The sequence below is a fragment of the Carcharodon carcharias genome, chromosome 22 (genome assembly GCF_017639515.1).
Source record: "Carcharodon carcharias isolate sCarCar2 chromosome 22, sCarCar2.pri, whole genome shotgun sequence".
NCBI lineage: Eukaryota > Metazoa > Chordata > Chondrichthyes > Lamniformes > Lamnidae > Carcharodon > Carcharodon carcharias.
The window spans coordinates 17979374-18003638 of NC_054488.1; the positions used below are offsets into that span (position 1 = coordinate 17979374).

The 24265-nt window shown below is 40.4% G+C and overlaps 1 protein-coding gene across 1 annotated transcript in view; it reads right to left on the reverse strand.

Annotated features, from left to right (window-relative positions):
- The window catches only part of LOC121293760 (leucine-rich repeat-containing protein 49-like), an 85970-nt gene extending 62248 nt beyond the window's left edge, over positions 1-23722 (reverse strand). Inside the window, exons 1-4 of the mRNA XM_041217051.1 lie at positions 23559-23722; positions 9902-10022; positions 7387-7476; positions 5366-5496 (exon numbers count right to left, since the gene is read on the reverse strand). Of these exons, the coding sequence (XP_041072985.1) occupies positions 5366-5496; positions 7387-7476; positions 9902-10022; positions 23559-23596 (380 nt within the window). The 5' untranslated portion in view covers positions 23597-23722. The remainder of the gene's footprint in view (positions 1-5365; positions 5497-7386; positions 7477-9901; positions 10023-23558) is intronic.
- Positions 23723-24265: the final 543 nt, after the last annotated feature.

A 24265-nucleotide genomic window follows, 5' to 3' on the forward strand; every position in this document is an offset into this window, starting at 1 on the left:
AAAGCTTTCAAGACTGGAACATCTCGTTGCTCCTCGTCCTTTCCCCCTACGATCTTCAATGTTTTAAAATTAAAGCTTAGCATCACTTTATTGTATTTTCAGACTTTTTTTTCAATTCATTCTTGGGGTAAGGATTTCTGGCAAGGTTGGCACTTATTACCTTCCCCCTAGTTAGAAAATGGTGGACAAATGGGGCCTTTTTCTAGAACCACAAGTACTGGTTTGATACGACTGAGTGGCTTGCTACGCCACTTCCAAGGTCAACTAAGAGTCAACCACATTGATGTGGGACTGTAGCCACACTGCAGCCAGACTCGGTGCTTCTTGTTTCACCTAATCTTTTCTCCTACTACTTTGGTGGGGTGCTGCATATTGGGATATCGTCCCTCCTCTAGGTTTTTGACTAATAATAACCAGCCTACTTGCACATTCCAGTTTATGCCTCACATGCTGCAGATCTTTCACTTTTGTTGTAGCAGAGAGACTGATTTGAAGAAAGAAACTGACAGGAAGGCTTTTGTCCATTAAATTTTTAAAGAGTACAGGTACCTGGAACATACGGCACAGCACACTCATGGGCATTCACAATAGTGTCTTGACTAACTGAAAGACCTGGGATGATGTATTATTTTTCCAATCAAGCCCTTTCCCTTTTCAAATTTGCTAGGGAAGAAGTCCTGACTCAACCCTTCCACCACTGCACCTTGGTCAAAATAGGTGTCAAGATTAAAACAGTATTTTTCTCAAACTTCCCAATGAATAAAGATGATTTTTTAATGTCCATATGCTCTCTTTCTATTGAATAAGTACAACTAATCAGGGATTCACAATGAAGCCTTTATTCTCATGAAGAAACATTGAACAGATTGGGCCTATACCCATTGGAGTTCAGAAGGAAGAGAGCTGATCTTATTGAAATATATAAACATAGAAACTAGGAGCAGGAGTAGACCATTCGGCCCTTCAAGCATGCTCCACCATTCATTACGATCAATTCATTCTTGGGTTAAGGACATTTCTGGCAAGGTTGGCACTTATTACCTTCCCCCTAGTTAGAAAATGGTGGACAAATGGGGCCTTTTTCTAGAACCACAAGTACTGGTTTGATACAACTGAGTGGCTTGCTACGCCACTTCCGAGGTCAACTAAGAGTCAACCACATTGATGTGGGACTATAGCCACATTGCAGCCAGACTCGGTGCTTCTTGTTTCACCTAATCTTTTCTCCTACTACTTTGGCTGATCATCCAACTCAATAGCCTGCTCCCACTTTCTCCCCATACCCTTTGATCCCTTTCGCCCCAAGAGCTACATCTAACTCCTTCTTGAAAACGTACAATGTTTTGGCCTCAACTACATTCTGTGGCAACGAATTCCACAGGCTCACCACTCTCTGGGTGAAGAAATTTCTCCTCATCTCAGTCCTAAATGGTCTACCTCATATCCTCAGACTATGACCCCTGGTTCTCTCTCCTTCCTCTCTCCCCATCCCTCCTATCTTACCGCTTATTTCCCTCCCCAACACTCCTCTTATTCCCCTCCCTTTCTCTCCTCCCTCCTTTCCCCCTCCCTTATTTCCCCTGCCCTCTCCCCTCTTTTCCCTTTTCCCTCACCTTCCCCTGACCCTTCCCCTTCTTCCCCTGCTCCCTCCCGCTTCCCCATCTCTCCTCCTCCTCCTCCTCCTCTCCTCCCTCCACCTCCCCCCCCAACACACACACACACACACACACACACACACACACACACACACACACACACACACACACACACACACACACACACACACACCAACCAGAGATCTCTGTTCACAGGACCAGCTGGAAACAGGAGTGATGTTTTCCAGCCAGCCCTGGTGCAGATTTGAAGTCGGCGCGGGAGCAGCAAGGACCTTGAAAATGAGGTAAGTATTGGGGATTTCAGGGTGGCGGGGGGGGGCTTGGGAAGGCAGGGAGGGGGGTGGGAGGCGTCAAGAGAGGGTGGCAAGTCCCGAAGCCCAGAGACTGGTGGGGGGGAAAAGTTTGGAGGCTGGAGGGAGGTGGGAGAGTTTGGAGACTGGGGTTGAGGGAGGAAGAGTTTGGAGCCTGGAGGGAGGGGGGCAAGAGTTTGGAGGCTGGAGGGAGGTGGGAGAGTTTGGAGACTGGGGTTGAGGGGGGAAGAGTTTGGAGCCTGGAGGGAGGGGGGGGGAAAGTTTGGAGGATGGAGGGAGGGAGTTGATACTGGAGGGGGAGAGAGGAAGGAGTTTAGACCCTGATATTAGAGGCTGGGGGGTGTTCTCAAGCATGTGCTGTATAGCGGAATGATTTTTTTTTGCACAAAATTAAAAACTAAATAAATTCAGATATTATTTAAGTAATTAATTTCCTTGTATTTCTCAATGTAGATTGCTACGCGCATTTGATGGCTTTGAGCACAATGGACATAGGTTTGAGAGCACTATCAAATTTGATATCAAATTCATTCCAAATTAGAGCTTTTGATGTCAAGTTGTAATAGGAAGGTTTGAGTACACTTGAAAGCAAAAACGATGTTAAAATTTTGAGATATGGTATCCAGTCCCTCGGGATCGAGGATGACTTGCTTCCCTTCCAGTTCAATGAGTTCTGAGATGGCTGGTAAGTCGAATGCACAATTTGCAGATGTCACCACGTGTGGGGCAGGTGGTGCTTGAAGGGGTGGGTAGATGCATTGTTTGAAGGTTTGTACACTCCCTCCAATGCCTCGACTTCACCTCTGCATATTCCCAATGAAGTCTCTGTGTTTTTGGTGCCTTGTTGGATGAGCCTTCGGTCACAAGCAGGTCTTCCCATGGGTCAGCAGGAATGTGTGTCCTCTTAAGGAATGTTTTGAGGACATCCCTAAAGTGTTTCCGCTGTCCTCCTGTGAGTCTCCTGACATGACCGAGTTCCGATTAGAGCAATTGTTCGGGAGCCTTTATTAAGTATTGTGTGGTACATATGCTTGTGTACCATAAGTTACATTGTAGATTGCCCCACACGTATGTGCTTTCATATTGTTACAATGCTTAACTGTGTGCAATTTAGTACATGAAAATTATGGAACCCTACAATATTATCCACAGGAGATGACAACAGTGTTTAATTGACAGCTCACTGTGATCTACTACGTCAAGGCACCAACTGGCATCGTACTTAACACCATCCAAAACCACCCAAGTTTATTTCCCTGTGCACTGATTTATTTGACTGCAGTTGCAATGGTAGTAGGGATATGCAACTGACATCACTAACCTGGACTAAGGAAATATTTTTTAAAAATTAAAATCATTAACTTGCTTGCCCCTGAACCCTATCCTGTGGCAATTGCTGAAAAGTGTATTCAATGGTGTTTAGCTGAGCCTTATCTAACTGCCCCTGGGCTTGAGGTGAGCACCAGATCAGGTTCAGCTGCACCATTAAATAGCCTGCAGACATTGTTTAAGTTCACATATGAATAACAGTAACTTAGAGGGTTGATATTGTAAAACAGTGCCTACAGGAGAGTTGGGATGGAGGTTGACACAAAAATCATCTGATTTTTTTCTTAAAAAGCATCCAGATTGAATTCAGTTATATACACATAGTACAGAGCAAATATTTCTGATATAATAAAATTTTACTCTTGTAAACAACCTTGCATCACTAAATGTGTTGAGCAATCTTTAAAAAAATATATAATTAAAAATGTTATTACAGTATAGGGATAATGCTACAATCTAGCAGGAAGCTGCCCACACAGGGAGACTGGAATGGGGAATTATGGCTATAACAAAATAGCTCTCTCTACAATCCTCACTCCTTTCAAGCACAGTTTCCCCATTAGGAATGCAGAATTCCCCTTTGTATCTTCTGACAGCTTAGGAGGCATCAAATTGAGAATTCAACAGACTGAACATATGTTTTTTGAATATTATTCTCCACGCAAATGTTTAATTGAGTTAACCAATAATGGTGGACAAAAACATCCAACTGGTCCATTCACTAAACTTATAAAAGATGTAAACAATAAAACATCGTGATATACAGTACTGATTCTCTGAAACACAAAAAAAATGACTCGAAGGGTTCAGTATAAGTTAGTACTCCACAATAATACAGAAGTACTCTGCATTAGGTGGATGCCTGTTGCACAGCAGAACAGGGTTTGTGGCTGTTTACAGTTTTCTTGGCTTGTACGCTTGTCTGAAGGCTGCTATGCTTTTCAAATGGGGAATGACATAACTAAACAGTGACTCAGCCAGGTAATAAGAAAAAGGGGTAGTAAAACAAAGTAATAATATAAAAATTTTTACTTTCTTGCTCTCCAGGACTAGAACTCAGGGTTAGGTTTATTGCCCACACACAGCTCCATATCTCAGGTATATCTGGGGTGGACACAGGCAGAGACTTGCTCACAGATAGGCTCCAACACAGAAATGGTTCCCTCGCCAAACACCCCCAATTTTCTGATCTGCAGAAATGCCAGTTTGGAATACACCTGCCCATCACACATATATGGGAGGGTGCATGGAAATTAAATTAAAAATCAGGGAATATTCCGCTGTGCGAGTACATATGTACATACACACATACACACATCACATCCAATTCCTCCCTCCTCAGTTCAACATAGGTCATTATTATATCTGTCAATGTTTGAAGGCTGACAGAGGAAACCTCAGGAGGCGAATGGGCTTGGGCTAGTGCACTCAGACTGCAGTCATGATCAAGCCGCAGCAGCATTACAAGGGTTTCAACAAAGTGAAAAATCATTATTTTTTCAGACAACTAGGGAACTGTGTTCTACCTCTGGCTGAGGCAGGCCCCCTCCCTTCCCCACCCCTGAAGACATACCATAAGAAGTCTCTCCTCCCAGCCTGGTGCAAATCTCCTGCAATCTCTTGCAATCAATTGACTTTAGGATTAAAGATTTGGCTAAAGTCAGAGAGGTATCACTGAGGTGACCAGAAATCCTACCACATTGGGCATTCTAACCCATTGTAAAAAGCGCACGTCTTTTAATCAAAAATTTGGACATCCCTGATTTGAAAACATGCTATTACAAGCCAGGTACTGACACAAACAAAATATGTTGTGTGTATTTGTCAGGTAATTTACCGTACCAGCAATCATTTTACTGTAATGCTACTTATAGCCATTGGCTCCAATTATATATTGTATATGAATTTATATGAATCAAATACATTTGGTTTTGTAATGAACATCATTACAGCATAGTTTGGCTTCAAACTTCATTTAAATTCTTGAAAGACCATTCACCACAGCAGCACAGGTTGAATGTTTAAGTAAAGAACTGCAACTAACTCAATTACAAATTCCAAACAATAGTAATATTTATCTCGCAATAAAATAGTCTTCCCATCACCTACCTCTCTAGATTCTTGATTTTCCTGATATTATTACCATATAGTTTAAGCTCTGTAATTTCATAATTATTGTCCAAATTCTCAATTTCTTCTATGGAATTACAGGACAAGTCCAAAATCTTTATTCCAGGCAACTATAATAAAATAAATTGCAGAATTTCTGAATATACTCCATCTTTGCATAACAGGAAATAAAGGTACATTACTTTATCTGAACCAGATTTGAGAAAATTGGATATTAAATTTTGCAACTTGAGCAGATAAATAATTGATTTATGAAAACCTGTTTCAAGTCCCCATTATGTTTGCTAAAATAAGCAGGGATGTCAGAACATTATAGGCGTACTTCTGCATAAAGGGTGTCAATAGCTTAAAGTACTTACAGAACAATATCGGGAAGACTGAAGTCATTTTTTTCAGTCTCTACTCCAAATTCGGTTTCTCTAGCTACTGAGTCCATCCCTCTCCTTGACAACATTCTGAGACTAAGCCAGTCTGTTCACACCCTTTTTACACAAAGATGAGCTTCCGACCAAATATTCGCACCATCACTAAAATCGCCTATTTTCACCTTTGTAACATCACCCAACTTCACCTCCTTTTGAGCTTATCTGCTGCTGAAACCCTCATTCATGCCTTGTTTACCTCTAGGCTTGATGACTGCAATGCAACCCTGGCTTGTTTCCCACATTTTATCCTTCATGAACTTGAGCTCATCCAAAATTCCAGTGCCATGTCTTAACTCACACCAAGTCCCGTTCAGTTATCACGCCTGTGCTCACTGACCCACATCGGCTCCCAGTCACACAAAATTCTCATCCTTGTTTTCAAATCCCTCCATGGCTTTGCCCCTCCCTAACTCTGTAATCTCCTCCAGTCCCACAGCCCTCTGAGATATCTGCACTCCTCCAATTCTGGCCTCTTGTGCATCCCCGATTTCAATTGCTTCACTATTTGGGGCTGCATCTTCAGTTGCCTAGGCCCTAAACTCTGGAATTACCTTCCTAAACCTCTCCAAGGTTTTGGTTAATTCTAGCAAAGCAGCAGCTGGAGGGGAGGAAGTCATGGTAAGAAGTATTTTCTCAAATTTACCAAATTTGTGACAGAACAGTATTAAAAATCAAGATAATTCTGGAGTTTCTTTATCCACGATTATTCCTACACAAAGTAAAATGTGATAAGCTGAGGAACACAGCAACATGTCCTCTTATGTCTAAACTTGATAAACCAAACGTTATTACTGCAGCACATTGCTCAATTAAGCTAAAATGGGCTTCTGTGGTACACAAACCAACTGACTTGCATAGTTCTATAAACAGTGGTGCAACCCACTGATGGAGTGGGTTGCACAGTAACAATATCACTAACAAATTCTAGCGGCTAGCTTTAATGTGCGTTTTCTCACTAAGAATTAGAAAACAAAAGAGATCAATTTTACCATTTCCATTTCATTGCACTTTAGCATATCTAGCTCCACATGGTCAAAGGAGGTATGGTCAAAAAATTCTAAATGGAGAGGAAATTATTTACTTCCAAACTTGGATGAAAACTGAGAGAATGAAGCTCCCATTGTTTTCATGGGCAGGTTTAACAGGTCTGAAGTAAGGAAATCTTTTATCTCTTTGCCCTGTCCTCCTCTGCCACAGGCCCTCCTGCCGCCCCACCCTCAACCCCCACTCCACCCTATCACGTAACATGATTGATAGAAAATCATGCAGCATAAGCCATTCAACCCATCATGCCTCTGCCAGCTCTATGAAAGATCGATCCATTTAGCCCCTACTGCGTTGATTATCACAAATGGAGAAAAATAATTCAATGTTCAACAAAACAAATTTTATCTAGTGCTTAAACTATGGACCTTTAAAGTCTTGTCTTGGAAAAGGATCCATGAGGAATGAAGATCTTCAAGAAGCAGAAGCATTAAATTGAAAATCATCCAGAAAGTATTTATACTTATTTCGTGACTTAATAAAAGATTTTTATGAGAGGAAAAGTATGATAACGGATTAGTGAATGCTTACCTTTTCAAACTTATGTATCTTGTTAATTCCTTTTCCATGTAGGTCTAATGTATTGCCACTCCTACATCCATCCAATTTTTCTACAGAAAACTTGTAAAATAATCAAGAGCTAGTTAATGGAATATCAGTGTTCTCAATTGGGAGAATGTGTGGGCATAGTGAGTTAGCCACTGGCCTTTCATTTTGGTTCAAACTGATTAAAGGAATCCTCCCTGTACTTGCTATAAAGATGGTAAGAGAAATGAGTTTAAGGAATTATAACATTTGTGTATCCTAAAGTATGAGAGTGCCCTCACTTAGAGAAGCATATGTCCTTTGCATTGTTGATAAGGAAAGCTTGAGGGATAACAGCTGTTAGGTTGCATTAGTTGGAGGGCAAAGTGAAACAGCCATGTATATAAGGATTGCGTTGTGTGTTTGTGTGTGTGTGTGTGAGAGAGAGAGAGAGAGAGACAGACAGAACATTAAGATTCTGTTAGCATCAGATTTTCATCTATTTTTGCATTCATTTACTTACTTGCATGTTACCTCTGCTGTGTACTAACAAAAAAAATCCTGATTATTCCAGTAACAATAGTACTTTTTTTACTTTATGTCTTTCAGAATTCAGCGTAAGGGGCTTTGGATTGCCCCAGATGTACCAGAATTCCAGCTAATAACAGCATTTCTTACTGCATATAAACCTTCATATTCTTCACCCTCCATGCCCCAGGAGAAAAAACAAATGTTTTGATATGTTTTCAGGCTATCAGGATGGGTGGGAGGGGCCAGGGGTGTAGGTTGTGAAGGGATGAATTGAGCCTTTACAAAATAATAATTAATGTTGAACTCAATTTCCTGTTTCTGTCATAGGTTAGAGTGCTTTCTCTCATCTTTGCCAACTGAGTTTACATCAGATGAAAGTATCCCCCGCCTTCTAATTGCAAGGCTCCAGTGTGAAATATGCTTAGGAAATCTTAAGCTGGTTCCTGGGCACATGTCCACAGCACAAAACTGCCTGTAATTTGGCATCTTCATTCAGAGATTGGTGTGGGAAATGGATTTTTCAATTGTTGGATGTTTATTCTGTGCAGTATTTTACAGCAAATCTACTCCATAAAATGAAACAGGGGTGATACTCATGTGGAAAATCATGAAACAAACTGAAACCAACAATTTTTTCCCCAACAATGTACTAATCCTGGCTTCCCTCCCAAAAAACAGAAAGTGAAATTTATTAAAATGCTGAAATTTTAGCATGTTTAGACTTGATTAAGATAAAAGCAAAAAACTGCAGATGCTAGAATTCCAAAACAAAAATAAAAATACCTGGAACTCAGCAAGTCTGACAACATCTGCGGAGAGGAACACAGTTAACGTTTCGAGTCCATATGACTCTTCAATAGAACTAAGTAAAAATAGAAAATAGGTGAAATATAACTGTGTCCCTCTCCGCAGATGCTGCCAGACTTCTGAGTTTTTCCAGGTATTTTTATTTTTGTTTCAGACTTCATTAGTTAACTTTCAAAGAAAGATGTGGCAGTTTTCCCACCGGAGGAAAAATGAAATCAACCCAGGTAAGAATGATCTCATCAACTGATTTGCAGTTAATTGAACAATGGAACAGTTAAACACTTTGACAAAGTGTCTGCACAACATGAATTTTGCTGCAGTTGTCACATTAACTGGTCCCATGTTCCTGGCAGCAGCGGGAGGCAGTAGATCTACTGAGGACTCTGTCAACTATGTGATCGGTTAGTCTACTATGGTTGTTCACAAGCATTTTTGACCAACTAAGTAACAGTCTACCCATTAACACTTTAAAAGCAGGAACAAACTAAAAGCCTCCATGCACTGCTCAGCAAGTTTTTTCCCATTCTCTTTCATGGGAAATTGAAAATTTGAAGATGCAGTTGTTTTCATAAAACCTCACAAATAAAAAGAAACCCAGTATGAATCAAGAAATTCCTTTAAATATAATTTTCCAACAGACTGCATAAGCAGATGCCAAACAATGTTTAGAACTTGAACTCCAGTTTATTCTTTGTTTATGTTTCAAAGTTCAGAGGCGAATTATGAAAATGTTAATCTTAACAATCAGATTCTTTAAATTTGCTACTCTACTTAACCTTATGCCCATCAGAACAGACTAACATCCTTGATCATTATTTTACAAGTTATATGAGTTAAAACAATTGTAATGTACATTATTGTGGTGAGTTCAGACTGCCCGAGGTTCTGCCGTTGAGGCTAATGAAATCCAACAGTGAAGCAACATCAACGAGCAGAAAATAGCCAGAACTGGAAGTATCATTAAATAAAATAAATATGGTGAGGTTAACATTCACCTACACATTTCAAGATTATGTTAATGATGTTAAGTCTACTTTTTTTTTGTTTTTCTCTTCAATTAGAGGGAAAATCCACTTAAAACATTTTTGAGTTTTAGGCTGTACTTTCCCTTTTACTACACAGGAACTTAAAATTTAAAAAAAGCAACCATTACAAGTTCAAATATTTTTACATTTACACTAACCTGGTCTTTTGAAGTATCTTTATCTGCTGTAATATCTTTAACAGTAGCAGACGGCTTCGCTTTGGAACAGGTTGATCTTGCAACCTGAGTGCTATGTAGTCTCTTCACTCTGGTTTGACACCTAGGGAATGGATAGATAATTTAACTTTAAAACAAAATATAAATAAAAAAGTACAGTACAATATAATCTGCCACCAAAATATATCCTGTTTCTCTATCTCTTTCTCCTAATCATTCAAACTTCTCTCCTGAGGATGCTGAATTTGTAATCATATATGATATAGACTCTTTATGTAGCAAATGCAAAATGGGGCTTTATCAGACAGTCACAGTTGTCTTAATTATTACAATCCCCATAGAGACCAATAATTTTTAAAAAGATATTTGAATTCGCAGTGACCGATTCAAAGGATCACACAACAAAATTTCACATTTTAACCCTTTTACTATAACAAACAGGCTAAAATCAACAGCAACTAAACATTAATTAGTAGGTGACTAATACACTAAACAACAGAAAAGATACTACTCCTTAACTTCCTAACATGACCAAAAACTCCATTGCCTTTATACGTTACAATGCACTCTCCACAAAATTGAAGTCTTGAATAGAACCAGTCCAAAGTTACTCCCAGCGTCCAACAGGCTCACTTCTCCCCGTTTTGCTGAGCCGTAACATCTAGTGCAGTTTAAAAGTTGTTTCCCTCAGTCTTCTGCGAATCCCTGAACCAACTTCCAGCAACAGGGCCTACTCCAGCAACTCCTTTTCCTGACCACTCCAGGGCGAATCTTCCAGTGTCCTTAAATCTCTGCAGATCCCATCTCTTTGAACAGAGGATGAGCTTCCAACAGCATCATGCCTGGTGGCCAACACAGAACAGCCTTTTTCCCCAGCTGTTCATAGCAGCTGTTGTTTCCCTGTCTCTCTCTGTCTCTCTAGGAATCTCTATCTCTCTCTCTGTCCAGGGTCTAAGTCAATAAGTTTGCACTCAGCAAAGCCAGCTTCTCCTTTCTTTGTGTCAAAGTGTAAAAACTGGCATTTGATTTTCAACAGGACTTGCCCTGGGCGCTTTGCCCAAATGCCAACCAGTTCACATAGGCTTATTGCCTGGCGGACCTAGTAGGGAGTCACAAGTCCCTCTCCACTACTCCATTTTACGTTTAAATTAAAAGATACAGTTTAAAACATTATAACTTCTAACAGTCATAACACTCTTATATCCAAGCCAGCAGATTCTGAAAAGCTTTTTGTACTAAAGACTCAAATAAAAGTTTCTTGAGTTCTAAGATGTTATTAAGCGCCCTGGAACAATACAGACAATTGCCAAGGTACAGTCTTAAGAGTCTCAGTAGCCCTTCATTACATAATCCAAGTGACTATTCTTAATGTTACAAATAGAGTTACAAATTTCCTAGATCTACAGTTGATAATCTCTGGAGCTCCTCATTCCCAGTCACTCCAGTAATTGGACATTGTGTTCCCTATGATCAGAAGCAAAGTCCAATATTTAATCATACCAAGTGTATTGGATGCCACAATCTCACTCACAAAACAGAAAGGAATAAAGAGAGAGCGGGAAACAAGAGGGAATGAGAGAGATGGGGGGAGGGGTGAGAACATAAGGGTAAAAAAAACAGAAAATGCTGGAAAAACTCAGTAGATCTAGCAGCAACTGTGCAGGGAGGAACAGCGTTAGCATTTTGAGTCCCTATGACCTTTCTTCATAGCCTTGCTGAGTTTTTCCAGCATTTTCTGTTTTTGTTTCAGGTTTCCAGCATCCTTTTGCTTTTATAGGAAAAAAAGAGATCCACACAAGAGAAAAGTTGAGAAAGACAAATCCAACAGAAACAGCTCTCTAACTCCTCTGTCAACTTTATAACTTCCTTAATAATCGATTCTAATACCTTCCCCATGAAAGACGTCAAGCTAACTGGCCTATTATTTCCTGTATTCTGCCTCCCTCCCTTCTTGAATAGTGGAGTTATATTTGCTACTTTCCAGTTTGATGGAACCTTTCCAGGAATTGGGAAATTTAACAGCAACACACCCACTACCTCATTAGCCACCTCTTTTAAGACCCTAGGATGAAGTCCCGCAGCTCCATCAGTTTGTTTAGTACTGCTTCCCCAGTGAGTGCAGCTGACAAACTGAGTGAAGACCTGGGGGAGAATTGTCACGTCACGTAAAATGACGCACTGTGATGTCAGACGTGCATCCTTATGTCACCACTCATCATTCAGATCTTCTGTTCAACAGGCCCGTGCCGGAGGCAGCTGTGTGCCCGCCGAACTGTTAAGGCCATTAATAAACCAATTAAACTAATTCTCAATGCTGCCAGTCCAACCTTAAGGTGGGCGGGCAGGTGAAGAGCCCAAGCAGCCTTCACATTTTTCATGAAACCTCATCCGCGGGCGGGATGAGGTTTCATGAAGGTTTTATTAAATTAATAAATATTTTTTACACATCTCATAAACATGTCCCAGCTCATGTGGGACATGTCTAAATAATTTTAATCTTTCTTTATTTTGAGCTTTCAATTTGAATTTAATCTTCCTGAGGCAGCTCTGTGCCTCAAGGAGATTTCTGCGCTCTTTCGCGCACGTGCATGAAAGAGCGCAAGCCCCTATTCACCCTCCTCCCTCCATCCGCACAGATAGCACTGAGCACTGCCGGGCGAGCCTTAATTGGCCCGCCCACATAAAATGGCAGCACACAGCCAATCACGGGCGGCGATCAGCTCCGCGCCCACTCCCAGCCAGCCCACGTGACAGGCAGAAGATTCTGCCTTTGGAGCTTGGTGAGAGAGAGTTTTAAGTGTTAATTTTGTTCTTAAATATTGCTCTTAAAATCTAATCCAGTCTGTAATTAGCAGTAACTGGAAAGTACTGTGTAAACAGGTTAAGTTCTTTCTTTCTTGCAGTTTAGACAGGGTAAACAGGGAGTTGTTAGTTTCCTCTTTCTATCTTTCTCACCCCATAGAAATTGGTTCTTGCTCTACCACAGGGAAAGGCGCTAGCTGTTTGGTGAGTGGTAATTGAGTGTTATATTCTATCCCTAAGATTTAAAATAGTACACAATTTGGTGGTAAAGTTAATTAAATATATAAGAAAGCAATATTAAATGAGTGATTAATATAACTAAGCAATTATTTAAAACACATTAAGGATGGCAGGACAGGTGATGTGTCAAGGCTGCAGCATGTGGGAGCTCCTGGATAACATTGTGATCCAGGGCAAACATGTCTGCAGTCAGTGTTTGCAGCTTGAGGAACTTCGGCTCAGAGTCTTTGATTTGGAGGCTGAGCTGCAGACTCTGCAACACATCAAGGAGGGGAAAATTACCTGGGTGCTTTATAACAGGGGACAGTCACACCGCTTAGGATAGGGTCTTCTGATTTGGCCAGTGGCCAGGGATAGGAGGGTGTGACTGCGGATGAGGTAGGTAAGGAGACCAAAGGGCAGAAGCGCAGAGTGTGAGCCTCTGCAATTGTCCAACAGGTTTGAGGTCCTCTAGGTTGTTTGGATGAGAGTGGGAGATGCAGGGTAGATGAGCAAACTGACCATGGCACCGTGGTACAATAAGCCATCCAAGTTGGGGGAGCAAAAAGGAATGTAGCAGTAATAGGAGACAAAATAGTATGGGGGATTGACACTGTTCTCTGTCGCAAAGAGCGAGAGTCCAGATGGCTTTGTTGCCTGCCTAGTGCCAGGGTTTGGGACATCTGCTCAGGGCTGGAGGAACTTATAGTGGGAGGGGGAGGATCCAGTGGTTGTGGTCCATGTGACTACCAATGACATAAGCAGGATGAGGAAGAAGGCTCTGTATAGTCAGTATGACAAGCTGGGCACCAAATTAAGAAGCAGAACCTCAAAGGTAATAATTTCTAGATTATTACCTGAGCCACATGCAAATTGGCATAAGGACAAATAAGATTATAGGAATGAATGCGTGGCTGAAAGACTGTGGTGTTGAAGAAGTGGGTACCAGTTTATGGGGCACTGGCACCAGTATTGTGGAAAGTGGGGTCTGTACCATGGGACGGGGCTACACCTGAACCGGGCTGGGGCTAGTGTACTCGCAAGCCGCCTAACTAGAGAAGTAGAGAAGGTTTTAAACTGAATAGCAGGAGCAATGGATCAAATTTGGGAAGATGTGATAAACCAAAGAGTACAGACAAAGCAAGACAGAAAGGTATTAAAGTGGGAAATGATAAACAGACTGGTGGGAAGGGACAGAGAGTACAATTCTAAAAGTAAATCAGCAGATAAGGTTACACACTACAAAAATATAAAAGGACAACACTAAAGGCTCTATATCTAAATGTACGTAACATTCGTAACAAAACAGACATACTGATAATGCAAATAGAAATAAATAAGTACAATCTGATACCCATTACAGAGACATGGCTACAATGACATAGATTGGGACCTGAATATTGAAGGGTACGTGACATTTAGCAAGGACAGGAAGTTAGGAAAAGGTGGAGCAATAGCTCTGTTAATTAATGACGGTATTAGCACGTTAGAGAGGGATGACCTAAATTCAGGAAACCAGAATGTAGAAGCAGTTTGAGTTGAGATGAGGAGTGATGAAGGCAAGAAGTCACTTGTGGGTGTGTTGTACAGGCCTCTTAATTGTAACTACACAGTGGGACAGAGAATAAAAGAAGAGATAATGGGAGCTGGCCAGAAAGGTACAATAACCATGGGGATGGGAAAAATCAGATGGGCAAATAGCGTAGATGAGGAGTTCATAGAATGTTTTTGGGATAGTTTCTTAGAACAGCACGTTCTGGAGCCGACCAGAGAGCAGGCTATACTAGACCCAGTATTGAGCAACAAGATAAGATTAATTGATAACATTCTCGTGAAGGCACCCCTAGGTAGCAGCGATCATAATATGATTGAATTTTACATTCATTTTGAGGGAGAAATTAGTGCATCCAAGACAATATTTTAAACTTAAATAACGGCAATTATGAGGGCATGAAAGCAGAGCTAGCTAACATGAACTGGTAAAAGAGGTTAAGCAATATGTCAATAGAAGTTCAGTGGCAGACATTTAAAGGGATATTTCAGAATACAGAGAATATATCAGTTCCAATGAGAAAGAAAAATTCCAAGGGGAGGGCCCACCATCTGTGGTTAAGTAAAAAAATTAAAGATAGTATCAAACTTAAAGAAAGCATATAAATACCTAAAGACGGGTGGCAGATCAGAAAATTGGAAAGAATATAAAGAACAGCAAAGAGTGACAAAAAGATTAATAAGGAGGGAAAAATTAGAGTATGAGAGAAAGCTAGCAAGCAATATAAAAATGGATAGTAAGAGTTTCTATTGATATTTAAATAAGAAAATTGTTAACAAAGTGAGCATTTGTCCTATACAGGCCATTGGGAATTGATAATGCAAAGTAGGGAGATGGTGGGTGAATTAAATAGGTATTTTGCTTTGGTCTTCATTATAGAGGACACAAATAACATCCCGGAAATGGCTACAAATCAGGAAATGGAAGGGAGGGGGGAACTCAGGAAAATTAGAATCACAAGGGAGGTGGTATTTAGCAAATTGTTGGGGCTGCAGGCTGACAAATCTCCTAGGTCTGGATGGACTTCGCCCTAACTTGAAGGAAGTGGCTAGTGTATTTTATTTCTGTTGGACTGTCGTAAAGAGTATATCTTTTTATTTTCTGAAGGGATTGTGGATTAAAATTACAATAGCTGCAGTTTGAAAGACATGTCCACTGAAACAGGATGAGAGATATATACAATGTTGCAGTCCTGAAACAGAGTGCGCCATGAAAGGCAGGATGGTGCCAGAAAGGAGTCCTGAATGAAGGAAGCTGCCTAGCAACAACATTTTAATTGGCTCCTGACCAGATGACCAGGTTTTGCGTGAGGGCAGTGCAGCAGAATAGCTCCTAGCCTGAAAGGAAAAAGACCTAAAACCTCTTGCTCCTGTATGTGGAATATTCCAGTAATTCCACAATGATAGTTGGCTGGTTTTTCCTTCTCACATCTCTATAACCTGCTCTCTCTCTGAAAACCACTGTCAAAAAGCAAAGGGGGAAATCACTGGTAGAGGCATTGAAAGGCAAGTGCTCAACCAGAGAACTAAATAGTAAAAGTGCTGGAAGACCACCTTGTGTTATCAACAAGAACTGAAAGGAATTTGGAAGACATTGATCAAAATCAACCCATCGAATCCTACACTCCAGAATTGGTGCTATTGAACTGCTTTATCCCACCCTTAAAATCCATGTTTTTGTCTGTCTTAAGTGTCTTGTATGTGTTTGCATAGGGATTTAAGGAAGGGTAGAGTTTAGGTTATAGAGTTAGAAATTAGCAGTTCATATTTCTTTCTTTTGCCACTGGTTAAAGATAGTTTGTTCAATAAACAGTTATTTACTTATTAAGTTTACAAACCTGGTGTTCGTATTCTGTTCATCTAAATTATACAGTTAGGTAGAATTGGGGCAATCTGGTTGTTTGATCAAACTTTTCACATTTGTCGCGGCTTGGGGAACAGTGGGGCTTGATATGACAGTACACTATCCCCAGTGAGTCGTGACACAAGTGAGATAGTTGATTCACTGGTTTTAATTTTCCAAAATTACCTAGATTCGGGAAAGGTTCCATTAGATTGGAAATATAACTCCTTTATTCAAAATGGGAGGGAGACAGAAAACAGGAAAATATAGGCTAGTTAGCCTAACATCTGTCACAGGCAAAATGTTAGAAGCTATTATTAAAAGTGTTATAGCAGGACATTTAGAAAAATTCCAGGCAATCAGGCAGAGTTAATATGGTTCTGTAAAAGGGAAATTACATTTAACCAATTTATTGGAGTTCTTTGAAGGGGTCACATGTGCTGTGGATAAAGGGGAACCGGTGAATGTACCGTACTTAGATTTCCAGAAGGCATTTGGTATCTCAAAGGTTATTGCAATGAATAAAAGCTCACGGTGTTGGGGGTAACATATTGGCATGGATAGAAGATTGACTAGCTAACAGGAAGCAGAGAGCTGGCATAAATGGATCTTTTTCTGGTTGGCAAGATGTGACAGGTAGTGTGCCACATGGATCAGTGCTGGGGCCTCAACATTTTACAATTTATATAAATGACTTGGATGAAGGGAGTGAAGGAATGGTGGCTAAATTTGCTGATGACACAAAGTTAGGTAGGAAAGTAAATTGTGAAGAGGATGCAAGGAGGCTACAAAATGACATAGATAGGTTAAGTTAGTGGGCAAAGATCTGGCAAATGGAGTATAATGCGGGCAAATGTGAAATCATTCATTTTGGGATGAAGAATAAAAAAGAAGCTTATTATCTAAGTGGGCAGAGATTGCAGAGCTCCGAGATTCAGAGGGATCTGGGTGTATGAATCACAAAAGGTTAGTATGCGTGTACAGCAGGTAATTAGGAAAGCTAATAGAATGTTATCATTTATTGTGAGGGGAATTGATTATAAAAGCAGGGAGGTTGCTTTGGTTGTACAGTGCATTGGTGAGACCACATCTGGAGTATTGTGTACAGTACTGGTTTCCTTATTTAAAGAAAGATGTAAATGAGTTAGAAGCGGTTCAGAGAAGGTTTACTAGTCTAATACCTTCTTATGTTATCTTATGAGGAAAGGCTGGACAGGTTAGGCTTGTATCCACTGGAATTTAGAGTAAGGGACGACTTAATTGAAACCTTTAAGATCCTGAGGGGTCTTAACAGGGTGGATGCAGAGAGGAACTTTCCTCATGGGAGAATCCAGAACTAGGGGTCACTTTAAAAATAAGGGGTCGCTCATTTAAGACAGATGAGGAGAATTCTTTTCTCTGAAGGTTGTGAGTCTTTGGAACTCTCTTTCTCAAAAGGCGTTGGAAGCAGAGTCTTTGAATATTTTTAAGGCAAAGCTAGATAGATTCTTGATTAACAAGGGGGTGAAAGATTGTTGGGGATAGGCAGGAATGTGGGGTTGAGGTTACATTCTGATCAGCCATGATCTTATTGAATGGTAGAGCATGCTCAAGGAGCTTAGTGGCCTACTCCTGCTCCTAATTTGTATGTTCGTATGATTGTAATTTCACCAAGCTCCTCTTTCCCCTCTACCTTGCAATTTACAGCTATTACTGGAATATTTTTGTATCCTCTGTAGTGAAGACAGATGCAAAATATTTGTTCATTTCATCTGCCATTTCCTTATTATCTATTCTTAACTCCCCATTCTAACTCTCTAGAGGACCAACACTCACTTTGCCTACTCTTTTCCTGTTTAAATAACTGAATAAACTCTTGCTATCCATTTTTACAATCCTCTCATACTCTAATTTCTTTCTCCTGATTAACCTTTTGGTCATTCTCTGTTCTTTATATTGACCAATCATCTGATCTGCCACTCATCTTTGCAGAATTATATACTTTTTCCTGAAGTTTGATGCTTTCCTTAACTTCTTTAGTTAACCATGGAAGGTGAGTCCTCCCTTTAGAATTTTTCTTTATAATAGGAATATACTAATTCTGAATCATCTGAAATATCTCCCTAAATGTCTGCCACTGCTTCTCTATTGATCCCCTAGCTTAGTATCTCAGTTCACTTCAGCTAGCTCAGCATTCATGCCTACAAAATTGCCCTTGTTTAAGTTTATGATACTAGTCTTAGACCCACTCTTCTTCCTTTCAAATTGGATGTAAAATTCGATCATTTTGTGATCGCTGCTACCTAGGGTTGCCTTTACACTGAGGTCATTAATTAATCCTGTCACATTACACATAGTCATATACTTTCCTGCAATTTTCAGTGGATAACCTTCAGTAATGAGTTTCCTAACCGATTTTCTCCCCATTCCATCTCAGCAATAAGAAGATGAATTGTGTTATGACACAGTCGATGGCAAATGCTGAGTTGTTCAAATCCAAAAGGGAAACTTGAAACAACTGCCACTACTTGTTCTGCAATTTGCATAAATTTCAAGATGCACGCCTTGAATTCAGTAGTAATAAGACCACCAAGTCTTATCATTTTTTAAAAACTAGTTTAAAAATTTATTGACAAGAAAAATGACTTCTAAGCACATATATAGATCTACAAATTACTATGATAACTTCTAAATCCACTAATCAATCTAACTCCCAGTTACACTTTCATTAAGGCAACAGTAAGACACATAGATTTTAAAAGACCCAGGCAAAGAAACATGATACCCTGAACCAATCAAATTCAACATGAGTTTTCTTAATAATAAAAACAAAAAACTGCGGATGCTGGAAATCCGAAACAAAAACAGAATTACCTGGAAAAACTCAGCAAGTCTGGCAGCATCGGCGGAGAAGAAAAAAGTTGACGTTTCGAGTCCTCATGACCCTTCAGCAGAAACTTCAGTTCTGCTGAAGGGCCATGAGGACTCGAAATGTCAACTTTTTTCTTCTCCGCCGATGCTGCCAGACTTGCTGAGTTTTTCCAGGTAATTCTGTTTTTGTTATGAGTTTTCTTAACTTCAGTTCTTTGAAGACAGCAGCTTAAGGCAAAGATGCTGAAGGCTTTTCACACTTGTTTGATCTTACAATGCCTTCCCTTACACACAATCTTGGTTCCTTTATAAATATTTTCCCCTCTGAATGCAAATTCCCATTGTTTCACTATGTCTTTGAACTTTATCTTTCTGATAATAAAAACCTCTCATAGCACTAAGTTATATAAGTAATCTTTGGGAAAAATAAACACACTGTTTCTAAACTTGACCTGGCTTGGTGACACACTTCAACCCTCCTTTGAAAACAATCTAGTCTGGTTTATTTAAAAATGCAAATGTTCCCTTGACACTTATGTTTCTAAACTTCCTCCATATTTACATCAAAGCCTTCAGACCAACTGCCTTTAATCCAGTGAGGGAGGGCGGGTGGATGCATGCACACCATTATTTTACAATAAGTTCCAATAACAGTACGAGAATTATTATATCTTCCTGACACTTAAGGCACCCCAACTGCTACTTGGTTGAAATCACTAACACAGCAAATACTGGGGTTGGGTTGAGCTGAGCTTAGGTGGGGAGTAGGGTGCTAGTAGAGAGGATGGGGGTCAAACTTCAGATTGTCATGAAGATATTAATGTATATAATGTTATTGGAAATTATTTAAAATTGGACTTGTAGTAGGGTCTGTGTCTGTGGGTGTGAATGTGTGTGTCTTAACTGGATTAAAGCCAGCTAGTCTGGGTGCTTTTGTATATAGTAGTTTTGAGATATTAAACAGTAAGGTAGGGGGTACATTTACATTTTGTTGAATAAACCATTCAAAGACTGGGTGTGAACCTAGGGAACCTAGGAGACACCAAGCACCAAGGGGTTTTACTGTTAGAAAAGGTGGAGTTCAAAGGGCCTGGTGATACAATGAAAATTTACATTCAAAGGAAAGGATAGGCATATACAGAAAAGAGTTTTTTGTGTGTAAGTCAGAGGCATGCTGCCTGTAAGCCTACAACTGTGCAAAGGAACCAAATTGAAAGGAACCTCATTTTGAATTTGTAAGATAAAATGTGCTTTGTCTGGGTCTGTTTAAGTCTATGGGTTATTGTTGCCCAGGTGAAGATTTACCTTGGAGTGATTAATTTGGGGATTTGTTCAAAAGTTATTATGGTAGTAATTTGTAGACATGTGTATATGTTTAATTCCTTGTTAAATTAATAAATGTTTAATTTAATTTATATAAAAACATCTGGAGGCTTGTTGGTTTCATTTCTGAATTCAGAGCTGCATCTCAAACATACCAATTGAAAATAAGGTTATGACAGTTGTTTAAAGTTTTTTTCTGTGATTTTAAATAATTCAGCCTTTACCAACTGCTGTGTCATAACAGGACGTCCTTGGTCTGTATCGCTCAAGTACATATCAGGTAATGCATTTACACACAATGCCATTGGGAAACTCCAAACTGTGCAACATCAGTTAAAATAAACAAAAACAGATATACATGTGTTGTGAAATAACAAGAAGTCCTGGTGCCTGGCACAATAAAGGGGCGCCGGACACAATGCAAGGCACCAGTCCCCTGAACCAAAGCACAATACAGGGCCCCATGTCCTGGGCACAATACAGGTTCCCAGGCAGAACACGTCTGGGTACAATACTGGGGAGTGGGCACATATACATGGCCCTGAGTTCTGGACTCAATAAATTAATTTAAAAAACAAAATCAGGAATACACACACGTGAGATGTACAAACATTCATTCATTTTGTTAGATCTTTCTGGTAATACTTTATAGTCAGGAAATATATCAATGATAGTAAATTTAAAACAAACCTGATTTGTGAATTGCATAAATTAGCTCATGAAATGTATCATGTTTGTTCATCTGCTTAGATGACAGATAGTGCAAGCATTAATCATGGCCATGTCTGCAAGAAAGACCCAAACCTCCCTGTCGCTTGTCATTTTAACACTCCACCCTGCTCTCTTGCCCACATGTCTGTCCTTGGCTTGCTGTATTGTTCCAGCGAAGCCCAACGCAAACTGGAGGAACAGCACTTCATCTTCCGACTAGGCACTTTACAGCCTTCCGGACTGAATATTGAATTCAACAACTTTAGATCTTGAACTTCCTCCTCCACCCCCACCCCCCTTCCGTTTCTTCCCCCTCCCTTTTGATTTTTCCAATAATTTATATAGATTTTTCTTTTCCCACCTATTTCCATTATTTTTAAATCTATACCTTTTATGCCCGGTTAGTCTTATTCCACCCCATCCCCACTAGAGCTGTACCTTGTGTGTCCTGCTATCCATTCTTAATTAGCACATTCGTTTAGATAATATCACCACCTTCAACACCTCTTTGTTCTTTTGTCTGTGGCATCTTTTGGTTATCTGCTCCTATCACTGCTTGCCTGTCCCTGCAACCATACCCCCCCTACTTCTCTCCCCCCACCCCCACCCCCACCTTAAACCAGCTTATATTTCACCCCTCTCCTAATTTCACCCAGTTCTGTTGAAGGGTCATGAGGACTCGAAACATCAACTTTTTTATTCTCCGCCAATGCTGCCTGACCTGCTGAGTTTTTCCAGGTAATTCTGTTTTTGTTATGGCCATCCATCGTTCAATATGAAAAACCTGTTACTATTTGTAGAGTGTTTGCAGCTTCTCTGATGGCTCAAAGTAGATATTTTGTTACTGGACCAAGACATGTAACGAATAACGGGTATCAATAAGCTTCAAACAGAACAGCTGACGTTGGCTGCAACAGTTTACATGGATTAATACAACTGTTGGTGGCTATGCACCAAGCAACAACACCAGAGTGATGTGAACCATATTTTTGAAGGAAAATTAGATGTAGAAAATCTGTCTATAAATTAAATAAATAATAAAAACAGTGCAGAAATGTTCAAAATCTATTAATAAATAAAAAAATTAATAAATAAAAACTCAAAAACTCATGACTGACAAACTGCAAGAACAAAGATATTTTGCTATACCTTGATTGTCCTAAATTGATATTTTGCCAGCTTGAATTTGAGACCCATTGTCCTACTCTTAGCATTTAAAGTAATATTTCAGAATTATCATTTCCATTCCCTTTGCCAACTTGTATAGGCGTTAGTGTTGCTTGACTGGTAGCCCTCTCACCTCTTAGTCAGAAGGTTGTGGGTTTGAGTCTCACACTAGAAACTTGAACACATAACCCAGGCTGACAATCCAGTGTGGTACTCAGGCAGTGCTGCACTATCAGAGGTGCCATCTTTTGGATGAGTCATTAAACCGGGGTCCTATCTGCCTTCTCAAGTGGATCGCACAGCTCAATTCAAAGAAAAGCAGCACAGTTCTCCCGACACCATGGAAAATATATATCGTTCAAACTTTTTTACTTTAAACTTCTTTACTAAAAACAGATTATCAGATGACTATCACATTTGTGTTTTTGGGAGCTTGCTGTGGGGAAAATAGGCTGCCACACTTCCTACATTGTAATAAAGACTACATTTCAAAGGTACTTCACTGGTAGCAAAGCATTTTTGAACATCCGGAGGCCATGTAAGATGCAATATAAATGCAATTTTTTTCTTTTAACTAAGAAACTAAGAGCAACTGATTCTGTGTAGACCAAAGTACAAAACATGCACCTCTTTTGTAGCCTGAAAACAATGCTTGTAGAAACTGGTCATGGATTGGTTCATGGTCCTGCTGTAAAAGCCAAATGTTAATGATGCTACAACCACATGTCATTAAACTGAGTCTCGCTTTAAAGCTTCATTTGACAAGCGGCTTCTGTTTACTGTGGTGAATGGGCACAATGCAGTGCCATGAATCAGGGTACTGGACACAATATAGGGCACTGGCCATAATATATGGCACCGGTCATAATACAGGGCACTGGCCATAATACAGGGAACAGGACATTGGACATAATACAGGACACTGGATACAATATTGGGCACTGACTATAATATAGGGTGCTGGCCATAATACAGGACACTGGCCATATTACAGGGCACAAGACATTAGCCATAATACAGGGGACCAGCCAGGATACAGGACACTGGTCACAATATAGGGCATTGGCCATAATATAGGACACTGCACACAATATAGGACCCTGGCCAAATGACAGGATGCCGGACATACAGGGCTTCAGGCCCCAGAGACTGACCGAACTCCAGTTCTCTTACCCTACGGCCGACTCTTCTCCGACCTGACTCTTCGCCATGACAACAGCCTGAAGCAGGTGTCGGAACCGCCGCTTCCCTGAATGGATCGCCGGACCCTCGGCCTCGGGCCGGAGCCGATTGTTCGGCCGGAGATGGAAGCCGAGCCCTGCCGGAGGCCTGCCGTGGCCCTGGTAACAGAGGCGCGTCCCTAGTAACCGCCCGCGGGGATGAGGCACATGCGCACTGAGGAGCAGCCCTTGCAGAGGAACCAGTCTGATCAGTCCTCCCAAAATCAGTCTGCTGGGATCCCAGAATAGAGATGTTGTCAGTCAGTAATGACTTAAAGCATGCACTGTAATGTGACCACAATGCATTATATTTGAACAATAGTTTTTAGTGTAAGTTAATATAAAAAATATGATTTTAAGCTTCCTCCAGTGACTCAGTTGTTAAAGCTAACTTGGATCAGAGCCATTAGCAAAACACTGCCATTGCTGAAAATCTGAAATGTAGCAGTGATCTGCCCAAGAGCAGGTTCTCCGCTCATTTCTTAATGCCTCGCAGTCCTGCCCTTTCCTCTTCAGTTGCTCGCAAGTGCCTCCCATTTGAGCAATATGACTAGGAAAAGGAATACAAGAGGTGGAGACACAAGTATGATCCAAACCATCCTCACCTGTGCTATATTGTTATCTTGTTCATAAAGAGCTAGGGATTAATTGTTATGTGAA